This window comes from Vipera berus (assembly GCF_964194415.1).
Source record: "Vipera berus genome assembly, chromosome: 3".
Classification (NCBI taxonomy): domain Eukaryota; kingdom Metazoa; phylum Chordata; class Lepidosauria; order Squamata; family Viperidae; genus Vipera; species Vipera berus.
In genome coordinates, this window is record NC_138204.1 from 56,460,874 (window position 1) to 56,488,341 (window position 27,468).

The 27,468-nt window shown below is 39.2% G+C and overlaps 1 protein-coding gene across 6 annotated transcripts in view; it reads right to left on the bottom strand.

Annotated features, from left to right (window-relative positions):
• Nucleotides 1-27,468, bottom strand: part of SLC6A9 (solute carrier family 6 member 9) — a 58,499-nt gene that overhangs the window by 14,829 nt on the left and 16,202 nt on the right. Inside the window, exon 1 of one of the 6 annotated variants that reach the window (XM_081324592.1) lies at nucleotides 19,242-19,328. The exons of the other annotated variants lie outside the window; for them this stretch is intronic. Coding sequence (XP_081180718.1) covers nucleotides 19,242-19,283 — 42 coding nt within the window. The 5' untranslated portion in view covers nucleotides 19,284-19,328. Of the gene's footprint in view, nucleotides 1-19,241; nucleotides 19,329-27,468 lie in introns of those variants that run through there. 6 annotated transcript variants of the gene reach the window in all.

Sequence of the window (27,468 nt, forward strand, 5' to 3'; positions counted from 1 at the left end):
TACCATTGGTTCCCCATTCCAATAAGTTGAGCTATAATTCCATTTTTCTCCAGGCAAACTTGCACCAGTTTCATGAGTGGGGAGAGTGGGTGTGGGAATCAGCTAAATACTTTTTAAAAATATTTGAAATAAAGGCTATAATATAATTACGCACGTGCAAAATTAGATAACCAGTAGAGGGTGCCAAAGGATATAAACATCTATTAGTGTTCTGTTGCCATGTAATGGTCAATTGAATTTGGTACCAGATAAGTTAACTGTTTAAATCACTTTGTACTTATAATGAAAGCACTGAGCAAAATTATTTGTTTTTCTTATCTTAGCATTTAGCCTTAGGATCTAATGTAACATATTTGTTATGAATAAGGAATGATAAATTAGCATTTGTATAATTACTTCAAACTCAAGATTCTTCATATTTATTACTTCTGTATAATCCATTCTTTGAAGATGCTTTATACTCAGTATTTTTGAGGGTACCAGCTTTGATAACAGCTTTATACATTTTCAAGCAAGAATCTTTTCCAATGTTCTTTGAAAGTCCTGGGGACTGAGTATGGGATCATGTATGTGCAAAATATATATTTAAACTTCAAGGTACAGCTTTTCCTTTTAGGATACGAGAATATTAGTTTTCCACAGAATGCTGAAGGATATATCAGTATTGGGCTTAGAAAGAGTAGCTTACAGACACATGATGACTGTGTATGTATTTAGACAGGTTCACATTTATTCATATAACATGCTGAGCTTGATTAATGTTAATTTGTCTGTGTGCGTGTCTGTGTTTTATATGTTGCACAAAGCCAGTATGTTCAGTTCATTTATGGTTTGCTCGTTTGTTTATTAGATTACCCACCTTTCATTCAGAAGCTCAAGACAGCATATATACACTCTTATCTTCCTATTTTTCCTCACAACAAAAACCTTAGCGGGTTGGTTGGGCTGAGAGAAAATAGCTCCATGCTGAGAGGGGAATAGAACCTGCATCTCCTTGGTCCTAGTACCTTAACCACATTACTTTAATGTTTTCTGCAAAAGCAGAAATTAGCTAGCTAGCTAGCTAGCTTGCTTGTTTGTTTAATTTCTATAGCTGCCCATCTTACTAAAGAACTCTGGGCAGTTCACAATTCAAAACATGTATTACAATTAAAATTTTCAAAACATTTTAAAACAATAATATTAAAAAGCATTAAAACAATAAAAAACATTGTGTCTAATCCGAAGTATGTACAAAAGCAAGATATCTGGCCTGTTAACAATATAACCAAGAGGTGGGGCCCTTGGAACATGTAGCATCCCAGGCTTGGGAGGATAGCCAGATTTTTAGAGCTTGATGGAAGGCTAACAGGGATGGGGCCCTTCTAATCTCCGCAAGGAGGATGTTCCACAGAGCAGGGGCCACAGCAGAAAAAGCTCATCTTCTAGTTCCCATCAGCCAACATTCTTTGGCTGATGGGATCTGCAGCATGCCCATTCTATTTGACCTGGTTGGATGGGTAGACTCTGGAAAAAAGATGCCCTCTCAGCTACTCTAGTCCCAAGCCATGATGCAATAAACAGGTTAAATAAGCTTTATGAATGCAACCAATGTGTGCTGGATAAATTCAAAGCAAGTGCTTTCTGCTTCACAGTCCAGTTTCTTAGCTGGACTAAGTTACACCAAGTTAACTTTATATCAGTCGACAACCACAAACCAAAAAGAGAGAGACTATCAAGATAGCGGATAATGTATTGTAAAGAAATAGTGGAAACATTTAGAAAGAGTCAATAAATCTTGGCTTGTTCCTAGTGCCATTAATAGGTTATGAGATGTATTATTTCCCTTCCTCAAATTCCTACCTTGATTAAATCAAATTAGCAATCTGCTGTCCAAGTTACAACTATAATTAAAAACAAAAAAATTAAAAACAAAAAAAAGAGTGGTCCAGAAAAAGCCGCCACTCTGAAGTCAGTATCAGTTAGTAGTTAACGTACTGGAATGTGATTGGGATATTCTTTAGCAGCGATTATACATCAGCCCCAAATCCCTTGCAGGAGTACTGCTGTGATGATAAAATGATGAGAGGCCTCTACATATTGCTACCTGGAACGTCTAAAGGAAATGGTGATTTATAAATGTAAAAATATACTTCCCTCCTGGAAGAATATGGTAGGCACTCTCAGACAAGCTGTCATTGTGAAATTATAGTACCCTATTCACAGAATTGTATAGAGGACAATGACATACATCATTTGCAAACGAAAGTATATACTGTATTTCTACTTTGTCTTCCTGGTGAGGAAAAAAACCTGTCCAGTGTCCTTTAGAATTTGTGCTTCTCAAACTACCCAGTGAACCAGTGATCAGTGCAATAATTTCTAGGCTGTAATGAAGGGGCATGACCAGAAGAGGGAACTTCGTGCCTCTTACAACTCCAGCTCTATAGTCTTCTGCTATTAGATAAAGGATGCTAAGCAAGCTTGGCCCAACTCTCTCCCAAATGAACTTATTGCTATCCCAAGCCCAAAAAGACCTGGATGCATGCTCCCATCTTCTCTGTCCTATAGGGAGAAAAAAAGAAGAAGCAAACTACTTATTGTTGCCTACATTCTGGGCTGATAGAGGCACTTTTTAATTCTGGAATAGAAGCTTGCACAGATGCCCAAACATGATGGGATGCTGACATCAAGCATGAACCCTTTTCTAGGACAACACAAATAGACCTTTTGTCCATCTAGCTCCACACTGGCACCACCACTTCTTTGTATCTCCCAACAGAACAATAGCAAAGTTCAGTTCAAATGGGGAGCAGGGAGGAGGGTTTCTCACAAAAACAGTTTCTCATCCAGATATGGGTAATGAATTTCTGCTTTTGTGCTGGAACAAAGGTCTCCTGGGTGCTGCGGCTCTTATTCTGCCTTTCATTCTATTGGGAGTTGGTAGAAGCTATCCACTTCACCTGCAAACTAACTTGGAATTTTAATGGTCCATATCTCCTATGTGGGTGGAATATGTTCCTATATCAATTTCCACCAGTTCAGTTCAACCTTTTATTTACATATTCAGAAAGAATTCAGAAGCTAAAGTGGATTGAAGGTATATCATCCACTTATGATAAAACAACAGATCACAAATTTCCGTTTTTGAGATAATAGCAGAATTCTTCAGACAGAGCAGAGAAACAAAGTCGCCTTTTTATAACCAAAGAGCAAAGAGATGTGACTGAGATACCTGTCCATCCTTAATAGCCAGAGATAGCAAACTTTGGTTACTATTCAGAAAACATCTGTTTGGTCCAATAAAAGATACTGATTGGCATAGTATGAATGTTAGTCATTCAAACGCAATATCTCTGCTGAGGAGAGAAAGGAGTTGAAGAAATGGTTCCTCCACTGCATAATGAAAGATTTAATGGCCAGCACTGCTCAAATAAAAAGAGGGGGCAGAAGACATGACTTTCTAGACACATGAGATATGTCCAAAAATAAGAACTGGAGAAGAACATGTCACAGAATCTCAATGTAAATCTCCCTTTTGCCCTGCCGCATAAAACACAACACAGATCTTGGATGTATATTTTGCTGTTAAATCAATTGCTATAAGTGCTTAACAAATGGAAACTGTCATATCAGCCAGTGAAATTGGATGGGGCTGGCAGACAGTGAATTGTGCACTTCAGCATGTCATTCAATTCGAGATAGCAGTTTGCACGGGCACAGAGATGCCAAGAAACCATCTTCGGCACTAATTTGGGAGAAAAGTCTGGCAGAATGCAGTAGAGTTGGGCCTTCTACAAATAACCACATTTGTGACCCTTGGGAACAGAAGGTGAGGGAGACTGTGGTACATTGGTGATCTAGAGTGTTAAGCCTGGTAGAAACAAAAAAAAATGTAAGAAATAGAAGTATCTTTCGGATGAGAGGAAATGCTACTTTGGGGACTCCTGAGATACTCCTTCCTGATCGTGTTGTTTTACTCTCCAAGCCACTGGCAAAATAAAAAATAGGACAAAATCCTTTTATGTCACTATGAACATGGCACCATAAACAATTCAAAATTCTACTGTAATTCTTGTCTGTGTCTACACCTGACCTTTTGGAAACTTGAAAACTTACACCATAATAAACATGAACTTGGAAAGAATGCATTCAAGGTAAATCTCTGAAAGTTTTGCACATCCACCCCAAATAACATGGGGAGATAAGGGAATTAGCCCCTTGGCTCAATATTTCAAAAGGTGATACAGTATCATAGTCATAGTGGAGTGGTTACATAAGAGTACACCAGAGTAACCTACTTAATCCGACCTTGGTTTTTGTCAGTTTCAGCCCATTTCATCAGACGTGTGAAGTATTAGAGCCAGTTGGCAAAGTGTGCATACACACATGCAGTAAAATGGAAAAATATATACTTTGTGACATTTCAAATGAAGCTTAAATAAATGCAAAAGCAGCATTTATAATATAACAGCAGGGAATGGGCCCCCAAAAAATCAATGTTCCTGTTCGTATTGAAATGAAAAATAATCTACCTTCATTAGAGGTTTGCAGTTGCATGATGAAATCTCTGACTGTTTATGCATTGAAGAATGGCATTTTTCAGATAGCTAGAGTTATTTTAACATGGGGGGGGGGGAGGTTGCTCTGCTATTTTCTGATTATAACACAAATATCTCATTAATTTTCCCACATAAGACCTGAGCTGGCAATGCTGCCACATTTAGCAAACTTTCTCGTTTGGAGTCCAGGGGGTGAAAAATGTAGAAAGACCCTGGAGCTGAACGTCAGATGACTGCATCCCTGCAGTTTTCTTGGCAGCTTTGCCACTGCCTTTTTCTGGGATGTTTTTCAACTTCTCAGAATGTAGCCAGAATCCACTGACTTTGTTTGCAGGCTGGTTTTTCATTCTACTCTCAAACAATCCAGGGCTTTGGGATTGCATAGACATGCCGTGATATTCACCCCTTCACCTTCTATTCCCTGTTAAGGTGCTACTTTCTCCTGAGCCACAGTGGCCTGGATGCAGCTTCTCTCGTTTGCATTGTGAAATATATAGCAGAATAGAGAGCAGAGATTCCGGAGTGCCTTTTCCTTTTGGCCAGTACAACTTTCACTAGGGTTGAGCAAGGAATCTGGGGCAGAGAGAGGAAGCACTGGTCTCCCGCCCTCGTCCCGCGGAAGCAGGGACTCCAGATGCTGTAAATCAAACAACTAGCTCTTTCCCTGCTCCTTTCCTGCTCTGCTTGTCCTTCCTGCTTCGATTGAGTCCCTGCTTGGGGCTTATGGCCATTCATGCTCCCAGAGCACGGGCTCAGGACAAGATGTTCAGGCAGGAGCCACATGTGGCTAAGTGGCACGTTTGCCTATGCAATGAATTGGTTGTCTGCCTGGTTATACAACACTACAAAGGAGATTTGGTACACCATCTGGGAGTCTCTGCTATAAAGAGCTAGGATGAACGAGACGCTCCAGGCAGGCCTTTTCCAACTTGTTGCTCTCCAGATGGGCCAGACTACAATGCACAGAATTCCCAGGCAGTTAGTACTCTCTCAGCTAGCTAGGACACTGAGAGGATTCTCATTTGAAGAAAGCTGCTCCAATGTATCCTGCAACCTACGAGAGCATTGTCTTTATTCTGGAATTGGACATGTCTCAGACGTGACAGCTGAACTGGAACAAAACAAATGCACAAAGAAGAAACAGGTGCCTTTGAGATCTCAATTCAGAAACAAAATATGAAAAACGAAAGAAGTCCTATTGTCAAGTCGAAGGAGAAATATCCCATTGCTAGCCTCTTAAAACACAATTCTGATCAAGATAATCTGATTAAATTGCAAAGTAAGCACTAATGAGGCATGCACTCAGTTTAATTAATGGAGCTTGGACCACTCGAGCCACATGATTACCAGTTAGATGGTGGCATCAACTTAAAATGAGCACAGTAAAAATCTGAAGTCAGAAGCTCCCAGGTTGTCTGCATCATGATCAGATGAGCCAATTTGTAGAAGTATGGGATCAATTTAGCATATAGGCAGTTTTTGACTTATGACCATAATGGAGCCCAGAATTTCCACCAGAAGTCAAGACTTTCCCTTTTGTAGGCCAGGAGAAAGGTGAGTTCTGAAACTTTAGCCACCTGGGGTTCATTCATCTTCAGTCATCCTTGCTATTTATTTGCCAACTATTTTAGCAAGGGAGGATTAATTGCCCAACAGTTCCTCATTAGAAGAAAGCACGGGAATTTATTTCCAGAGAAGATCAAGGCCAGGAACAATTATGGCTACTCATTTAGTAACCCTGTTTCTAACAGGGAAAGGAGAAATGAAACCATTTTTTTTTCATATCATTCATTCTACACATCTCACATCAAGTCTCAGTTTAAAGTCAATTAGGTATTTAGTCAACAAGCCAAAATATAGATTTGGAGGAAGGTGTGTCCAATTCTAGGATCATGCAAGCCATGTCAGTATGGCATGTATTTGAATAATAATCCATTTCCACATCTGTATATATGTGTGAATTATTAAAGCATATGAATATGATGTTATAGTTATACATTTTAATCTTTGTTCTATTTTTTTTAAAAAAACACTAAAAGCCACTTTATATAAAAAGAATTCCATGAGAGTTTTAAAATATCCCCTAATATCTTAAAGGTAAAGTAAAGGTTCCCCCGCACATGCGTGCTAGTCGTTTCCAACTCTAGGGGCCGGTGCTCATCTCCGTTTCAAAGCCGAAGAGCCAGCGCTTGTCTGAGGACGTCTCCGTGGTCATGTGGCCGGCATGACTAGATGCCAAAGGCGCATGGAATGCTGTTACCTTCCCACCGTAGTGGTCCCTATTTTTCTACTTGCCTTTTTATGTTCTTTCAAACTGCTAGGTTGGCAGAAGCTGGGACGAGTAACAGGCACTCACTCTGTTACGCGGCACTCGGGATTTGACTCGCCAAACTGCCAACCTTCTGATCGAGAAGCTCAGTGTCCTAACCCACTGAGCCACCGCGTCCCCCCTCCTGATATCTTATGTGTCTCCAATTTCATAAAAACTTGAAAAGCCTCACTCTTGATTTTGGCCAAAAACAAAATAGGAAAACTCACCAGAAAATAAGTACAATATTGCAAGAGAATAAGATGTTGGTCTGAAGATTAGAAAATATTGCTGCAATGAATTGTATGATTTAGGCATTGTGTTCAGCCAGATGGTCAACTCAAACATCTCAAGACCAATATCTTCTAAACATTCTCTGGGAATACTGGGAAGTGGTAGAAGAGTGGTATGCAGTACTGACTTTTGTGAGGAAGGTTCAACACACTGTTTCATTCCTATTGAATCAGGATGATTTTACTGGTTGGCTTAGTTTGGCCGTATAAACCTGATGCAGAATTTGAGGTGTTCCTTTCCTTTCCTTTCCTTTCCTTTCCTTTCCTTTCCTTTCCTTTCCTTTCCTTTCCTTTCCTTTCCTTTCCTTTCCTTTCCTTTCTGGGATGTCCTAATTGGTAAACTATGATTAAACAATCCTTACCAATCAGAATACCAAAGCATTTTCTTTGCCTCAGTGTTACAGTTCTACGGTAATATCATTAATAATATTAATGAACATTTAGGTACACACATTGACTTATGGGTACATTAATTCATCTGTGGAATAAATAAATCATTCCCTTTTTATGTGCACACATTTTTTTTGTTTGTGTGTGTTCAGCATGAATTGTGCAGCACTTCAAATTCATTTTCCAAAAGCTGCACTAGAATATATGAGAGTGAGAAAGTTCCTCTCAACAACTTTTTCAAACCATCCATTTTTTTTTAAAAATCATGCAATAGCTGGATACAGCTACAAAAAGAAGCTATGTTTACCCCTGTTGGTTCTGAAATACAAGTGCTGCATAACTCTAATAATGTATATGGCTCTATTTAACAAATGTGGTAACTACCAGAGTGACTCCTGGATTAGACTGCTGTAGCAAAAATACCATTTTAAAAATTGGAACATTTATTATGTCATATGGTTGTGGGCAAAAGAGTCAACCTTGGATAAATCAAATGAAAATCAAATTGCATTAAAGATGTGGTACCAAGGCCTTTTACGTTTGAAATCACATGATTCAGAAAGTTGCCAAGTTTCTCTAGGAAGCTCAGTTTTTCCATAAAGACATGAGCAGGAAGAAAAAATTTATGCTCCCCACCATGTAAATTCAGCAGTGCGACCTTTCTCCTGCCATTAACCTGCCAGCTTAAGGGAAGCACCTCCTAATTGAACTTGTAGGCCATCCAGCTGCTCCCAACATGAAATTTCAATCTGTCACTAGACATATGCTGAGAAGCACCTGTCACCTGCAAAAATTTTTTCTGGCAAGTAGTTCCTAAGGGACATATTGCCTTGCAGTCATGAGGAAAGATCTGGGCTAAAAGCCAGGTGGCAAGCAGTAGTTTATTGGAAGCCAAGGGAAATCCTCCTTTGGATCCTTACTCATGCATTTCTTGGATCAAGCACAGTCTCACCTGACTCCATCACAAAAGATCACAAACAAGTAGGTGGCAAGCTGCTAAGCCTACAATGCTAAGGAAAGGATTCTAAATTCATCCTGTTCATAAAAAGATTATTACCAAAGGACTTGGGAAACCATTTCAAGTGTCAATTATAGCTGGGAAAGAATAAATCTATCTCCAGGTTCAAGGTGCTCAGAAGCATTAGCATGCAAACTGTAATATCCAAATATCCTTTTGCAGACAAAACTTCAAATATCAAAATGAAGGAAAAGGAACTACTAATTTTGATATGTGGCCCTTCCTCATTACAGCAACTCCCCTACTCATTAGTTAATGTTGCTTTTAAAACAAAAAAAAAGTTACTTGCTTCACTGGCTGCAGTAATGCTTTGGACTCCATCTGGCATATAGGGATGAACCTTAAATTGCTACGCAAAGCAAAATAGAGGAAAAAATACATGACCTGATTAAATCTATGCATCCACTCATCAGTGCATGATAAAAATAAACAGGCAAAGCAAGGGTTCCAACCAGGCATAAAGGAATTAGACAAGAATGCAATTCTACAAATCCCTCCCTTTCTAACTCATCCATGAGTTGTAACCAACTTCATTTAAACTTTGTCTTGAATTGAATGGTCACTATCGGTGTTCCGGTGTTCCGGTACTTTCACAGAAGCACCAGGCAAATCTAGTGCAGTAATAGAGTCCTATGAATCAGATTAGAAGAAACTTCTGTGTTAGCTTTTAACCTTCCAACAACTAATGCCAAGGCTGCTTCAGGGAAAGTGACAGCCAGAAGTCTTTGAAAGCTAAAAGGAAAGAAAGTGGGAATGGCCAACAAAACTCTTATCTAATTGTAATGGAAACAACACATTTGTTTGCAGACTGAAGGTGTTGGCATTTGTTCAGTTTGCATTCCCAGTTCCTAAGATAGCCACTAAACTTAAATTTGCATAAGAATAACCTAGCAACATTTTTTCAACATTCATAAATTACTGGCTTATGCTCTTTATTCTTCTTTCTCTTTCAGTATAACTTTATTATATATGAAAATGAGGGCAAATATGCTGGCTTTAAAAATATATTTGGCAACTCCAGAAGTTCTTGAACAGAGTAAAAAAAAGTGTACTTGTATGTACCTTTGGGTAAGCCAATTAAAAAAAAAACCTTTACACTGTGATTGATTTGTTAATATTTCTTGTCTGAATCTCGATAGAAAATGATGGCATGGCCAAGGCAGTATCATCCTAAATAGTTTCAAATTTAACTTCTACAGTTTCTATAGGCAAATTACTAAGATAAACCATATGTAAACAGTCAGCATTTTTATTTAAAAAATACACTCATCTTAATTACCAATAGCCCTGATTTATTAATTTGGCTATGGAACTGCCAGTGCTATCATTAGACCAGATGAAGAGTAGGTCCTGGGTGTAAGAGCAGGTTTTTCGTATGTCCCATGTGGCTTGTCGCCGATCAATGCCGGAAGATTTAATTATCAGTTCAGTTCATTTTCCTAACTCTTGGCCTCAACAATAACACACCTTGGGCCAGGTTTACTAAAGGAATAGCTCCTTCAAATGGTCTCCTTGCTCTGAGAATGACTCCAAGGGTAATGGCAGAACTGGAAGTGTCCCCTGTATTTCACGAAAATATGCTATTTAAGGGGAAAAGGAAATATGAACATTGATAATGACGTTGAATTTACTTTCTTTATGAAGCTTTTTTATGACTTTGTGCACAGCCACGCTACATTCAGATGGAACTTTTGTTCAAATTTACAATTTGATTGCATTTAATAGGAGAGACAAAAGTAATTTGCATGTTTCCAAGAGTGTAACACTTCACCTATATTTATGACATTCTATAAACACTTAAACATTTTGGAGAATTAATTCCATTGTAAAAAGGTTATTTTTTTAAAAAAATATTCTCTAATAACTGAGAATTCAGTTTTCGTCATTGTAGAAGATGGTCTAACAAAACATTTCCACAGCAAGGAAGGAACTAGAGTCTTATTTTACCATTTCTCATTCTACTTAAGTTACTTTTTCTATTGAATTCGGTTTAATTCTATGGTAGCTTAAAGAATCAATTTCCAAAGTTCTCTTGCCCCAATGAAGTGTAGTATAATTAGTAATTTGTTGCACATTGATAGCATTTGCCTCTATGGGTGAGAATTTTATCCCATCACAAAATTTGGTAGTACTGGTCAAAAGATATGATAATTAAGGAAAAAAGTTGATTATGGAAAAGAATTAATCATGCGATGTAATATATTTCATTCTATAGAAAAACTCAGCAAGCATTTGCAAAATAGGAAAAACTGGAAAAGGAACACCATATAAATGTAGCTACTGAATTAACATACACATAGTTACACACCACAAAATCACAGCAAAGAGTTACCTCTGACAATAGAGGTTGTGTTCCTCTCTGAAGATAATTTCAGCTCTTATATGAAGGATCCACTGTCTTTAACAACTTTAGACCAGGCATGTTGAAAAAGGAAAATGTGGAGCTGACATTCCTACCCTACTCTCTCTATATCTTAATTTTAAATGATTTTTTTTCTTGTCAAACCTGCCTATAGCATGAAAAAAAAAATAACATACCTACCAATTAACAAAACATGCAGTTCACCTTTGGAACTCAATGACCCAAAGTATCCAGGCCAACAGAAAGAAACTAGGGTCAGGTTTACACATACACCCACACACATCTATCCCCCTTCATTCCAAAGTTTTTCCTAACCCTTTTGCTGCTGCAAGGGGGAAAAGGATGAACAAATTGTTCAGCCTGGTATTTCTTCTGCATCTTCTTTCTTCTGAATCATTTAAAGGGACAGGAAGGGGCAAATGGGTAAAACCAGCAAACCTTAAAAAGAGAACTGCTTTCGGGAAAAGCTTTATATCTAGCCTGAGAATATATCTAGAGTCCAAATGCAACACAGTCTTGGAATTAATTGACTTGTAGGGGACTTGCATAGAAACTTTTTTTAAAAAAACTTACCTGGTTGCTACAATAAATATGTTTTATTTCGTTTTATAATGAAACAGCTTCCTATTTGGTTTTGTTCTTCTCTGCCCCTTTCACTAGCAAATGTCATGTCAGGTACAAGTTTAAGAACAAGGTAAATGGTGGTAGTGCTGAGTACTTCCTGATTCCAAACTACACATGGAGAACTTACAGAGGGATGGCAGGGACTCTCCAAGGAAACAAGAGTGGCAGCTTCGCGGAACGGAGGAACGCTTCTTGTGGCTCACAAGAAGGGAAGACCTGTGAATCCCCAATTAAATTATCGCTCCATTTTGCACATTACCCCCAGTGCTTAATTGCGGCGTGCTGGCTTCCTGAAGCAGGTGGCCCATCCGCCAAGATACCCTCCTCTGCCTGCGTGTCTTGGGCTTTAGCACTCAAATTGTTTTGTGTACTACCACCCTCATGACAAGCAAACTGGCAAAGATGCAGGAGCCACACTGAGCCTGGCAATTCCTCACTTCATGCCGCTGTCTCCCTGGGAGCCAGCACAAAAAGGCTTTGAAAGCATGTAGCCACCGGCTTTCATTGAGTCTCCGGCATTAACTTTTCCCCTTCCCCCCCCCCCTGCCTTCAGTAACTTGCTGCAGGAGCAGGAGCAGCAGCAGCATTGTGCTAGGTGGTCAGCTTTGCAGTTCTCACATGCGCGTCTCTGTTGGTCCGTCATCCCCGTCAGCAAACAGCTCCTTCCCCACCTGGTGCTTTAGGAAAGGTGGCCCACTGACCTGTTCTTGGGGGCAAGGTCTCCCTTGGCTGCTCATTCCCGATATCTTGGGGCGTTGCAAGCACTGCTGCTGCTCCTGCTTGCTGCTCTCTTCCCATCCAGTCCTGCTGCTTCTGGGGTGGTAATGCGCTTGCCTCTTACTCATGGACTTGGCATTACTTTCAGCTCAGTTCCTCCAGCACCATGCTGCCCCCGCCTGCCCAGTCCCCTGCGTGCCCCACCGGGGAGCCCATCAGCATTCCGTACCCAGACACACAGCTCTCCAGCTGGTTTCTCCATTTCCTTCCCTGTAAGTCTTCCCGCACTCCACATGCAGGGTAAGAGCCCCCCACCGCCACCCCGGCGTTTGAAATCTTATCAATACCTCTCTTCACTTGCAGGAGGCAAAATTTATCTCCTGCCTAGTCTACCGAATTGATGTAGATAGGGAAACTGATCAGGCCAAACTATGTAATAATATCTTGAATAACTATGGCTGAATTTTCCAACATTTTGTCTTTCACTGAAGAGCAACCCAGAAAATGCCAGATTAGAACAAAGCAAACTCATGGGAGAGAGGAGCTTTTTTACATTAACTCAGGGGTCTTCAAACTTGGCCCTTTTATGACTTGTGGACTTCAACTCCCAGAATTCCTCAGCGCTGAGGAATTCTGGGAGTTGAAGTCCACAAGTCATAAAAGGGCCAAGTTTGAAGACCCCTGCATTAATTTCACACATACGTTTCCTGATTTAAAGAGCAAGCACACACATGTACCTTATCTGGCTTTCTGGAGGCTTTCATATTATGTATTTAAATTGGTCCAAAATGAATGAAAAGAAATATTACCAGAAGATAAGAAAGTAGGATTCCAGCCAAATCTACACATAGAGGTTCGGGCTGGGGCTATTAATAGCATAGTGATTTCTACACAAGTATTTTAGATATAATTATTTAAATAATTACTCCAATTGAAAGAGAAATTTAATATTTTTATACAGTGAGGAAGAATGTGACTCAGACTTGGTATCTATTCTGTTTATTGGGAAGTCATTATAAATAAATAGGCAACTTCTAACTATTGCTTTTTCTTTAATTGTTCTTACAATAAAGATAACAAGGAGAATATTTGTAGCTCAGGGTTGAAATGAGGGGTCCTTGTTGCTCTCTGAGCTTGCTTGTTTTCTTGCAGACTTTTCATTACCCTAACTAGGTAACATCATCACTGCTAGTCTGATGTTACCTAGTTAGGGTAATGAAACATTTGCAAGAAAACAAGCAAGCACAGTCTAGCACTGATGATGATACCGAGTTAGGGTAACGAAACATCTGCAAGAAAACAAGCAAGCTCAGAGAGCACCAAGGACCCCTGACATAAGCAGCGTCCTACTGGACTTGGATCCCTAGCCCATCTAGTCTAGCAGTCTGTTTTCACAGTGGCCAAACAACTACAAAAGGAAGCCTACTAGACTGCCTGCAGATGGCCTTCAGAGGCAATCACACTGCCAGTAAGGCTAATTGCCATTGATCTCCATGACTTCCATGAATTGGTCCAACCCTTTTTTGAAGCCAGCGAAGCTGGTAGCCGACATCACGCCATGTGGTACTGAATACCAAAGTTGAATTACATTTTGTATTTTTTTAAAAAAAAATCCTTTTGTTTATCATGATTCTTTTAGTATTCAATTTCATTGCATGAACTTGGGTTGTAGTCTTTTGAGAAGGGGAAAAGAGCTTCTCCTTGTCCATTTTATCTTTTACGCACCTTAATCCTGTAATACTTTTATACACCTTAATCATGTCCTCCTTTATTCACTCCCCTCCTAGACCAAATAGCCCCATATGTTGCAATTTTTCCTCATAGAGAAGCTGCGCCAGCTCCTCGATCATCTCAATTATCATCAATATTCCAAATGTGGCTTCACCATTGATTTATCAAAGGACATTGTAATATTGACATCTTATTTTCAGTACCCTTCTTTATTATCCCACACCTGTTATTGGCTTTTTTTATATAACAGATATACAGTACTGTTCCATTTCAGCAGCCTCTAGTCATTGCTAGCTCTGATTCCATTAATTTGTATGAGAGGTCTGGATTTTGAGCAGCAACGTACGTCACTTTACATTTACACTCTTCTATTTTCTATGCTGAATTGTAATAGATAGCTTTCAAACTGAGAACTGTCTTCTTACAAGTACTTAGACATTGGGATGCAAGAGTCCCAATCAAAGCAACCCAAGCAGAACGCTCTCTAGCCTCTTCAACACATCCAAAGAAGGTAGTGCCTAGGGTTTTAGACAGAAGACACCAGAGAATGAACTTCAGGCCTCTGTCATGCAAAGTGTTTGCTCTGCTATAGTAGCTACGATATTACAGAGAATGTGGTTCTAACAGTTGAAGCAATAGACACCTTCAATCTTCAATCTGCAGGACATAACATGAAGGCAATAATCTGAGATACAGAGAGAGTTCAAGTTGCAATTGTATTATCAGTTAAGATTAAGACTGAGCTCTATGGCTATATTGTATGGGGAACCTATTGTATCTTTCTTGTCAGCCCAGCACACATACACAATATGCTGAAAGAGATGACTCAACCACCTGATTTTGTGTAATTAGGATTAATTATCTGGGTCCAGTACTGACCACTACCACCAGCCCAATTAATCAGCTTTAACAAATGGAAAGACAGACAATCTGCCTCAAGGGTAGGCTCAGACCCCATATTGTGTCTGGACAAGGAGAAGGGTAGTTAGTAAGTAATGCCACCAACAAGCCCTTTACTTAGCTGGGCTGAGATATTCTTCAAGCTGGATGCTCAGAGTTAGTGTCTCTGCATGCAGCTTGGTTTAGTTTCTTGGAACAAGGTGTGCTTGGAATCCATTGAAGAATAGAGTTTCACAGGTATCTACATCATCAGCATTCATTCACTGTGTTCATATGCTCCCTCTTTACTGGGCTATTTTAGGCTTGGCTGGCATACCCTGATCTTCCAAGGGCTCCTGCTTGCAAGCACCTGTTGCAGGGCATCCTGAAAGTCCCAACCAGTCCTAGAACTGATAACAAGCTAGGGTTGCTAAGAGGTCATTCTAAGACCCATATATATATAGAACACCACATTCTCTCTAAGGCTGAGGGCAATCGGGGTGATAGATGTGAACAGCAAAGGCTTGATGATGAAAGTCAATACTCTTCTTTTCTCCCACTCCACATGGATATACGTGTGACAGTGTTTCATACTTAGGTTCTGGACTGCTGGCTGAATTGGTAACAGCAGGTTGTTAATGCTATAGATGGAGAACTGTGAATTGGAAACCCACTCTAGACTTGAGAGAGAAGGGCTAAATGAAGCCTGCAGCTTTTCTCTCTTTTACAGAGGTAAAAGAGCTCCACTGCAGAATATACGTTTGCAGTCCAGAGTCCATAATAGCAGACTGAACCAATAGGCTAATTAATAAATGCAAGTTTCCAACATTGGTGTTGACCAACAATTTATGTTGTAGAGCTTCATTCCAGCTTCTTCTATTCAACTCTCAAAGATTTCCTGATTTTGCAACTCAAGAGTATAGGAAGGCTGGACTAAACTCATTACTGTACAAATGCAGGAGAGCTAAGTACTGTCTAATCCTCACCTTCAAATAGGCTACCTCTTTAGCGACCTCTGTATCTTTAAATAAACCAGAAATATTAGTTCAGTAGCAATTTGTGAGGATGAATTTTAATGTTATCACCTTGATTTATATGTCCCTGATTCCAGGGTGGAATGAAGAAAAGTGAGGAGCATGATCTAAGTGGAAAGGGGAGCGCAGGGCTTAATGGCAAGAATTTAAAGTAAGATATCCCAGATTGTTTTCTTCTGATGCTCATGATCTCTAGCTACTCTCTCTTCTTCTTAGCATCATGATGGCCATTTCTATGGTAACAATTTACAAGGTCACCTTGCACAAACTGGACCATCTGGTGACATTCAAATAGTGAACAAGAGAGTGAAAATGACACTCCAATGATTTAGGTTTACCCAAAATTTGGATATATTCCAAGAATATAGAAACGTTATCCTCTCCTTGAGTTCTGATCTCAGCACAGCTTGCTTTGGCTTTTTTTTATTAGGGAGGGTTGTCTAGTACAGCCTATGACAGAATGTTAAGCTTTCCTGCTCCCTTCTATGGCTTCAAGCAGCCCAGATGTTTCCTGAACATCGACATCAAGAAGCCCAATGAGGCATGAATGCAACATCGCAGACCATCGCAGTAAAATGTGGAAAAGGAGGGGGGGGCAGGTATATGCCAGATGAGGTCTGGGGGCCTACCATAGCTATACATAGATGGGCTCTGGTGTGGAGGCAATTGTTACAAAATGCTAGGCTTGACCGGTCCCTGGCTCTGTATGACCTTGTTTCCACTGATGCAGGAAAAGCAGATCGGAACACCAGCAGTTTTTAATGCAATCAATAGGGGGAGCTAGTTAGATTAGGCAGAAAAAAATTCAATGCACAGATTACAGAAGCTTTCTGTTGTTCACTATAGCAGTGGCCCGCAACCTTTTGGGCTCCAGGGACCAATTCCGTGGAGACAGTTTTTTCTGTAGACTGGAGGGGGCATGCTTTTGCATGCTGCCAGTATCCCACGGATGGGGCTTTGCTTGTTTGCATTGCGGGGTTTCTGGCTTGCTGCGGCCCAGTGCTGGTCCACGGACTGGGGGTTGGGGACCCTTGCACTATAGTACATTAATCCGACAGAGCATGTTTTTTTATAATAACCAGGCTGTAGGACCATGTATCCAAATCACAATACCACTCTCCAGACTATATTGTAAATGCAAATATACGTCTGTATGCACCACATTGACGTGTATTCATGTATTTAAGTAATTACTCTTTAAAAAACCGTCTGTGTTCATGTAAGTACCAGCTATTAATAAACGTGCATTGACTAAAACTTGAAAACCATAATGAATTATCTTCCAAGGACTGCTTCGAATTGCCTACCACACATAGATTTAGAACTGCTAATTTGTTCTTCAGGTCAACACTGAATTTTAAGTTTGCTTTTCATATTTAGTTTTACTTCTGTCAGGAATTAATTTTATAATTTGGACCCCACTTTTTGGTTCCTATGCTGCAGCATTACTATTTTATTTAAATGGAATAATTCAATCACATTAAATTATATTATGAAATCTGCTATATCCCAGTCAAAATCCTTTGGGATTGGAGCAGGCTGTAAAGCATTGTAAAGTAAAATAAAGAAAAATAGGCAGGCAAAATCATAAATATTAAACTGTAAGTAAAACACAGATCATATCTGAGTAAAAGAAACTATAAAGAAGGGCTTGTAAAAGCCATTTCCCCACATGCTATGTCAAGGCATTTCATAAATTCCTCAAAAATCAGTTGCCTGCTATGAACTGTAAGGAGATATGAGATGGAAGCCTCAGACATCAGCATACAGCCAGATGCATAGGGAGAGGGGATAATAAAGACATTGCACAAGGAGGGAAGGAATACCTTACAACAGAGCCGCCTAACAGCCTAACAGAATTATTGAATCATCAGACTGGAAGGGACCTTGGAGGTTGTCTAGTCCATCCCTCTGCCCAATGGCAGGAGGTCTTACATCATCCCGGACAAACGATTTTCCAATCTTTTCTTGAAAACCTCCAGCACGTTTACAATTGTTTAGGAATACAGTTGAATTATTCCCTTTTCTGACATTTATTGTAAACTTCACTGAAATCTTCACTACTTACATAAGCTGGAAAACGTAATTGTGCTGATACCACTAACAAGAACAATCAAAGGGCAATATTGGAATTCCTTACCAATTTAGGTTTTACCTGAAAACACCTGTGTAGCTTTCAGCTCAAGAAGCATCTTATAGACAAGAAATGATAAACAAATGACTAACTTATCATTACGTACTAGAATTTTCTCAAGCAGATTGTAAAATAAAGTCAAGAGAAGACTTGACAATCGATTTGTCAGTGGCTTTCTTATATACAATTACCAGAAAGCATTAAAGTGGATTATAGTTTTTGTTTTGAATAATGTAAAACTGAGTTTGAAACAGAATTATGTACTAATGATGAATATGTTATTGCTAAAATGTATAAACTTTTGTTAAAATATGAGAACAAGATTAAGTGAAAGAATGTATGTTTAAATAGGCTAAAAACTTTCCACAGTATACAAATGGACAACAGGAAAACATGTGGCTGAAAAGATTGAAATTTGAATTATGTTCTAATCTTAATGAGAATCTTTAGAAAATGATATATAGTTGGCATTTGACACCAGAGAAATTTTCTAGAATGTATAAAGGTGCTTCAAATTTTTGCTGGAAATGTGACCAAGAGAGGACATTTTATCATCTTTCGTGGTCATGTAAAAAAGCCAAAACAATTTGGATACAAATACATATATTAATTCAGAAGATTTTACAGATTAAAGTACAACTGAAACCAGAGATTTTTCTTTTGGGACTCATTAGACAAGCAACTAGAAAAAGTCATGGAATTTTATGTTTATATGTGACAACTGCAGGAAGACTATTGTATGCTTGAAAGTGGAAAAGTTTGACACTCCCCACAACGGAGGAATGGTTGGTGAACATGATGGAGCTTTCAGAGATGGCTAAATTGACTTCCTTGATCAGAGAAAAGACACTAGCCACATTGATGGCTGACTGGAAATCCCGTATAGACTTTTTTGCATAAAACAACAACAAAAAATGACTTATGACTTGTAGTTTTGACGATAGGAAAAAAGTTAGCTATTTCATAATCATAGAGTAAGAGATAATTTTGTAACCATGTTTACATTTGCTGTAGAATAAATCAGAAGGTTCTTTCTGTTTCTTTTTATTCTTTTTCATTACTATTCTTTTTCTTTTTCCCCTGTCTCTCCTTTTTCTTTGTTTTCTCTATTTCATACAAGTTTGCATTAGTTTTTATGATCTCTTTAAAACTTTCAACAAAATTAATTTTAAAAACATGGGAATGACAAGACATAGGAATGGCCACTAACCTGGATAGCTTTAAAAGGGGACAGAAACAATTCATGACTCATTACTATCTTCAAATTTCAGTTCTTAGGAAATATCTTCTTGTAAACAGTGGTATCTGGTTGGTCAACTGAGAGAAAGAAAATACTGGATGAAGAGTGGCCTTAGCTTAATGTAACAGAGCTGTTCTTACAATCTCACCCAAAAAGCAAAAAAAACCCAACGCCTTTCCATTTAAAAGATATGAAATAGGGAAATATTTTTAGCTTAGCTTATTTACACCATGCAAGTTATACCAACACTAAAACCAAGCCAGCATAACATAAAGCAGACATGTCAAACACAAGGCCCGGGGGGCCGGATCCGGCCCGCGAAGTGGTTTCATGTGGCCCGCAAAGCCATCCTGGAAACAGTGAGGGAACGGCCCCCACTGCCTTGGCACTTGTCCCGGTCCCATCTCCTTCTGCCAGAGGCCCTCAGATCTGTCCCACTCCTGCCCAGGCCCCCATAGGCACCCTTGATGCGAACGATGTAGAGCTGGCCATGCCCACCCAGTAGGCCATATGCACTCTAGCCACGCCCACCCAGTAGGCCACGCCCACCCTGGCCACACCCACCCGGCCCCCTGAGGGCAATTGCAATGCTGATGCGGCCCTCAATGAAATTGAGTTTGACACCCCTGACATAAAGGGACACAAATTCGGGGAAGAGGTGATGGTGGAATTAAATATGCCACTGAATGCAAAGACATCTCATGCTCTGATAGCAGTAATGTCACAACAGGTATCGGTCTTTTTCTAGCTTATGCGGCAATTCAAGGGCTGTTTGAAATAACTGAATATACTTATGCAACCACTTGTTTAAGATAAAGAGCCTCCAGCAGATGTTCATGAGATTTAGGATAGTTCCTTCAACTCTTTAGCACAGGGAAGATTTAATTTTTATTCAGCATTAATAAAACAATAACCATGTGCTATAACCATGTGCTATAAGATAAAATAAGGAATGCAAACATTTTTAATCTGCACCTTGCATCCTTCTTGAGCCATGACAAATATCAGACTAGAAATTGTTCAAACATTCAACATGCAAAGAACTTTACAATATAAGCAGTATTGCTGTTAAAAAACAAATATGCATGTATCAATAGATCTGAGAGGTATGGTAGACAAAGATAAGACAGAAAACTCAATCCATGCTGTATTTTTAGTTTAGGAATATTTTACCACTACAGGTAGTCCTCAAGTTAGGACCACAACTGAAACTGGAACTACTATTGCTAAGGCATGTGGTCATTAAGTGAGTCATGCCCTGTTTTATTACCTTTTTTTCCACGTATTGTTAACCGAATCACCCAGTCGTTAAGTGAATTGAGCTTCCCCCACTGACTTTGCTTGTCAGAAGTCAGTCAGGAAGTTTGTAAATGGCCATCATGTGACTCCAGGATGCTCCTGTAAATACATGTTGGCTTGTCATGCACCGTAATCATGATCATGTGATGGTTGTCACTTTTTTCAGCACCATCGTAACTTTGAACAGTCACTATAACAAATGGTCATAAGTTGAGGACTATCCGCATTATACATTTTGCTGCAGTAATGCAGCAGACTAGAAACTAAGTGACTACAAGTCCTAGCCATGCCTTACACACTAAGCCAGTTGGATGACTTGTGTCAGTCACTCTCCCTCAGCCCTCAGAAGCAGACAACGGCAAACCATTTCTGAAAACTTGACAAGAAAATTGCAAGGGCTTGTCCAGGCAGTTGCCAGAAAATCAACCCTGACTTAAATGTAACAAACAAACAAAAAAACAAACAAACAGACAGACATCTTAGAAGGATTAATCACAACATATACCAAGAAATAAATGCTTCAGAGTTATATTTATATTTATTATATTATTAAATTTGTATGCCACTCAAGCCGCAACTCTGTATCCTTATTCATAATATCATTTTTCCCCCCAGAGAATTATTCTCAGGAAAATCTCATTGATGGTATCTCTGCAACTTAACCATATGTGTGTCTACTCATACTTAAGCCACTTCTTAGCCATTGCCATTACTGTAGGGTTGGAACCTGAACTGATATGTAATTATAAAATAATAGTAATTATCAGTTAAGGGTAAGGAGGATGCTATGGCTCAGCAGTTAAAGAGGCTGAGCTTGTCAGCTGGAAAGCTGACAATCTGGATTCGAGCCCCAAGTACTGTGCAATGCGGTGAGCTCCCATTACTTGCCCCAGCTCCGGCCCACCTAGCAGTTTGAAAACATGCAAATGCAAATAGATAAATAGGTACCACGTTGGTGGGAAGGTAACAGCCTTCCATGCGCCTTGGTATATAGTCATGCTGTCCACATAACCACAGGAGTCTCTTTGGACAGTACTGGCTCCCTCAGCTAAAAAACAGAGATGAGCACTGCCCACTAGAGTCAGACGGGAGAATCCTTTATCTTTTTTTTATTCTAAAATATTTATGATGGCAACGCTTATTGGTAGCTCTAACAAACAAACAAGCAACATTTATAAAAAAAAGTCAGAGGAAGTTGATTGTGAACCTGAATTGGAACATAAAATTACAGTGCAGCTAACAATTAACAATCCTGGGATTTCCTGGTGTCCTCCTATTCAAGAAATAACTAGGTCCAATCCTGCATAGGTTTTCAAGATCAGCTAAAGTCATCTGGGTGCTTCTATATATATAATAAAATATCAGCCATTTTACTTTTAAAAAATTAAAGAAATGAAACTATTAAAGAAGAAAACTAAAATAGATATATTCATATAATAATTTGTTTTTAGAGATTATATTGGTATTAAATAATAACAGATTAGGAAGATTAAAATACCCATGTTAAAAGGCAGATATATTTAATCAAAATTAAATACAGCTATATACGCAGTGGCTCAGTGGGTTAGGACACTGAGCTTGTCGATCAGAAGATCGGCAGTTTGGCGGGTCGAATCCCGAGTGCCGCGTAGCAGAGTGAGCGCCTGTTACTCGTCCCAGCTTCTGCCAACCTAGCAGTTCGAAAGCACGTAAAAATGCAAGTAGAAAAATAGGGACCACTATGGTGGGAAGGTAACACCGTTCCGTGCGCCTTTGGCATCTAGTTATGCCGGCCACATGACCACGGAGACGTCCTCGGACAAGTGCTGGCTCGTTGGCTTTGAAACGGAGATGAGCACCGGCCCCTAGAGTCGGAAACGACTAGCACGCATGTGCGGGGGAACCTTTACCTTTACCTTTTATATTTACTTTGATTATAGTATAGTATCACAGTTAGCACAATTAATATATAAAATATTTTATTAAAATATTTAAAAATTCTTGTTATAAAATTATGGAATAACTTCTGTGTAATTTTAAAATGCGTTTATTACAAGAGAAAGGTCCCATTAAAAGTTAACTACATTTACGTGTTTTAAATTCTCTTGAAAAAAATCTGGCAATGAATGTTTACACCAGAATAAACAAATACAGACCTGTATTTCTTAAAATATCTTGCACACATATTTCAGAACATATAAAACTTTATTTCACATATCTAAAATCCACTTTGTCCTATTCACCAAAGAACAGCAATATACTTGTAGTTAATCTAATTTGGATATTGTGAAATAAACTGCAGTCACTCGACGTCTCTCATAATGCGGAAAAAAGTATGAAAAAAAGCTTATCAACCCTAAGGCTCTGCATATAATTTCAGGATCTAAAACTCAAAAGTTATCATGCATTGTCATTTATCCTTTGGAGGGAAGAGAGGACATTAAAAAGAAATATATTTTCAATGAAATATTCTTCCTCTGAATTTCACACTGAATGTATCTGCTGGGATGCAGCAGGGAAAGGTATCTCCGGGTAGAGAAAACAAGGGGTGATGGCATACAGTTCTCCCTTGCTGCTGCTGTTAAACACATCTTCCCACATCAGAGAATCCAAGCGTGTTGGTGCTCGAACATCTGTTTTCATAGAGAAATCTCCTAGGTTATAAACTCTGAGCGTTTGTATAAAATCTTGATTTTACTCAACCTGACTTAAGATACATATAACGGCATTAAGTGAAGTGGAAGTTACCAGTTATGTTGTTTCTTGGCATCAGAGTTTTACATTGAGAGACATCTCCATTTTCAATTACAAATTCTATAGCCTTGATGATTTTTCTCAAGCAGTGTTTGCAAACTTGGCAGCTACCTTATACTGTTTTTTGAACGTTAGATAAATAAACATTCTACTAAAGTTTCCCATTTAGCTTGTACTTACTTGCAAATGTATATCAATAATTTAGCATCCTTCAAGCTGACAAAGTTAAGTCAATATGCTGGTTATACACAAAATTGCTTTCAATATTTGAGCTAATAAATAAGTGAAAATAAAACATAGTTTACTGTGTTTTTTCACCTGGGATAGAACATTATGGATTTTTAAAATGTTTTTGGACTCAGTTTTTTAATAATGCTTTTTGGACTTGGGTTGATATTACTGGAAAAGATAAAGAGTAAATTTCTGGCTCATATTTGGAGAGGGTTTAAATCCCCTCCGCTTGCAATATTATTATATGAAAACCATCAGGCCCAGCAGTGCTGTGGAGGTTTAGCAGAAGAACTTACTATCAAATAAAATCGACCAAGTCTTAATATCTGAAAAGTTTAATGAGTGTGCAATGCTAAATAAGCTAGTACTTTTGAGATATTGGTCTGAACTCCAAACTAGGATTAAATGTTTCATCCAGATTCCAGAAGGCAAACTGTGGGACCCCTGACTAAAAATAAACAAAAGGATACCAGCAGTAATAGAACAATAAAGAAAGGAACAACTAGTAAATTGGGAGGCTATGGCAGAGCAGTTTACAAAGCCACTGCTGGCTTTGAGTGTTTATTCATCCAAGAGGACAGAAAGATCTTCTCAAACCTTTTCTCACATACAGTATCCATGTGCGTCTACACTGACCACCACTAGTTGCAAATCATAATACTGAGGCATTAAAGCATATGGGTGCCAAAGACACTGATACATGTTTGAATGCACATGGCCAGGCAGCCTAAGCTCCATCTTTCCTAAATTTCACTTTAGACTTCAGGAACAAGGGCAACCAGTCAGGTAATAATAACTGTCTTCTGGAGACAGAAATTATTTTCCCCAAGTATGAGATCTAGCTCCCACATTCACAGGTGGAAGTTTTGTCCCTGTCATTCTGGAGGATGTGGGGAAGTGTCCTGTGCCAGGCACATACATCCTAAGGCTATTTTCTCAGGCCCTGCTGACGACTGGGCATCAATTCTCCAGGGCTGCTCAGGCAGAAAATCCACATCAACCCCCTAACTTCCCTCTGTTCCATCTTATTATTCCAAACAGACATACTTCCGCAGCCTAATAAAAGACTCGGCACCCCCTCTGTGTGTGTGTGAGGGTGCGCAGGAGGTGGCTTGGTCAGGGGCCAACATGCATGAGCCAAGGCTGTTTCTGAAATCTCCACAAACAAGTCCAATGTCTCACATTAATTCACAACCTCACAACTTGGAGTGTAACCCCCCTTGCATTGACTCTGAAATAAACACCTTGGTGGCCCCTACTCCTTTGCCACCTAAAAATACTCCAAAAGATGCTGTAAGCATCCAAGCAGACAGAGAAACTGCTCAAAAGTCAGGAGCCACTGGCTGAATTGTTGTGCCAGCAACAGCAATTATAAGGACAAAACATCATGTCCTTAAAATAAGCAAGCAAGAATGGCACAAATGTTTGGGGGAGTCGGAAATGCACCTCTTTAGAAAATGTTTGCACACACTTACACACTTTCCAGGTGTATCAGAGAAACAAAGAGAATTAGTACATGGATCTCAGCACTGTGAAACAGGCAACTGACTTCATGTTTCAAGATTCATACCAGCCGGTAGCCTTCCATGTAGTTACTGGGTTTTCTGACAGGTCTTTGAAATTTAAGCTGTATCAAATGCTGGATTGTTTCTCCAGATGTCATCCTGCAGCAACTCTGGAACTGGGTGTCAAACTGGCAGCCTGAGGTCCAGACGTGCCACGTGCAAGCCACACCCACCCCAGCTCCGCAAAGGCAAAAAACATCGTGATATGTCACGTGACGCAATCGGGTTTGACACCCAGGACACTGGCTGGAGCGTCAACCTTGTCTATCTGGACTCAGGAAGGAATGGAATGGACAGAGCTGTTTTTCTCAGGTTTACCTCCTCCACCCACCCTGATATTTATTAGTTGTACTAAGTCTTATTTGTACACTGGGGCAGAGAGAAATCTGTCTTGGAATCTGCTTGCTGTCACTTAAGATTTTTAAACTCTTTCCCTCCCTCTCTTTATCCCCCCTGGCATAAAGTTACTATAAAAATATTACAGTGTAAAAAATATTTGGTAATCATAACTTTGCCTCTCTTTCCCACTAATACACATACTTTGTAAAAGAGGAATGCTTTGTCAAGTTTTTTAATGGATTGATTTCCAAGATTCAGCAAGAAATGGAATAAAAATGCTCCAAAGTTCAGATTTATAGCACAGCATCCAGAAAAGATAAATATTCAAACCTCTGTTTCCTGTGCCTCAAAACACTTTTTGTTATCACTGATAGCTCTACTGTAATAGTTAAAATCTGCACAGTAACAACAGTGATGCATGTTTGTAGCTATAAGAACAACCTATTCTATCTAAATCTAAGTTTTGACTTCCTAAAAGATTTGTTGCCTGTTGTAGTTCCTCTCAACTCTCCCTTAGTTGGCAAGCCTGGTCTCTCTATTTCATCATCTTTTTTGCCAATCACTATTCAGAATATGGAAGAAATATTGAATTCCACATGTCAGCTTCTCTCTGGATACAGCAGGATTTGTATTCCCTCCTCCAAGTAGGGCAACTGGATTTAGCAGCCAATTTCTTTAACCAGGATGAACTGATTTGGCCATAAGGACTCTTTTAGTGTTAGTTCTGCGAATGGGAGGGTGCAGCCTTATTCCCAGACCAATATACTGCAAAGTAATTGGGTCTATGAAGTATTCTTAAATACTTTTAAGTATTCTTAAAATTTTGCCACACTTCAGCTACATCAGACTAAGAGTGTCTGTGGGTTGTATGTAAGTGTGTGTGTGTGTGTGTGTTGAAACAGGCAAGACAGAAAACATATTGCTGTGATGCAAGTCCCATCCCTTTGTTGTGTGTCACCTGTACATCAAAAGATGTATGGCTTGCATCACAACACTCTGCCTGTCATCTGATGGCTGATTCCCCATATTTGCTATTGTGGCTGACCTCTTCTGGGCTTGGAAGCTAAACAAGGTTGGACCTGATTAGCACTAGGATGGAAGACTTTCGGGGAATACCAGGGCTGCAGCTCAGACTGGAAAGCTGAAAAGCATATCAAAGTATTGTTGCTAAAAACTATGTAAGAATTAAACTCTTGGAATTTTAGACAGGTTATCGTCCAGCATATTCCTTACTTGGTATGTAAGAGAGTCCACATCATTATAGCTCTTTAACCAAACAAGAGCCCCACCCCCAGGGTTGTTGATTGACACTGAACATTCTTGTTTTCCATAACAACATAACAGCCTTCCAAACTGGGATCTTCCCATATACATGATGTGGGAATTATGAATTAAGATGTCCTAACGACATCTTAGAGAGCATTTAGTTGGAAAAGGCAATATAGGCTTAAAATAGTTACCCAAAGCAGAGTGTTATTCTAATAACCCAGTTACTAATGATCTCCAAAACATTTGTCCATTTTGCTCCCTCGTCAAAAACCAACATCAAGGAAAGGGGAAGCATGGTGGTACTGATCTAAATGCTACAGTTCACTTAATTAGGAGGTGTATTTCTTGATGTGTGAATAAGTATAATAAAATTCAGAAATCAAAGCAAAATGTTGCACTCCCTCACCATTTCATATTTATCTTATGCTGCATGGCCCACGTTCAAACATCAGAATGGGGCCTTTTGTCAAGCATTGGCTTTAATAAGATCCAGATACTGAAGAATTATTGAAAAGGGTCTGGATTACTAAAAATTTACTTGTAGAGCAAAGTCCAAGTCACAACTGGGCCATAAGAAAATGAATAGGAGGTGAAAATGTATCAAAAAGGATAGAAAGGTTATTACGCATATCGGAGCACCTACGGTAATAGTCTTCTCTGTTGGGAAAATTCTCTGTGGGTTTCACACTGAAACATTTTGTCCTAGGACATGTTTGTTGATTTAAAATTACAAGAAAAACGAGGAAAAAAATATTCATAAG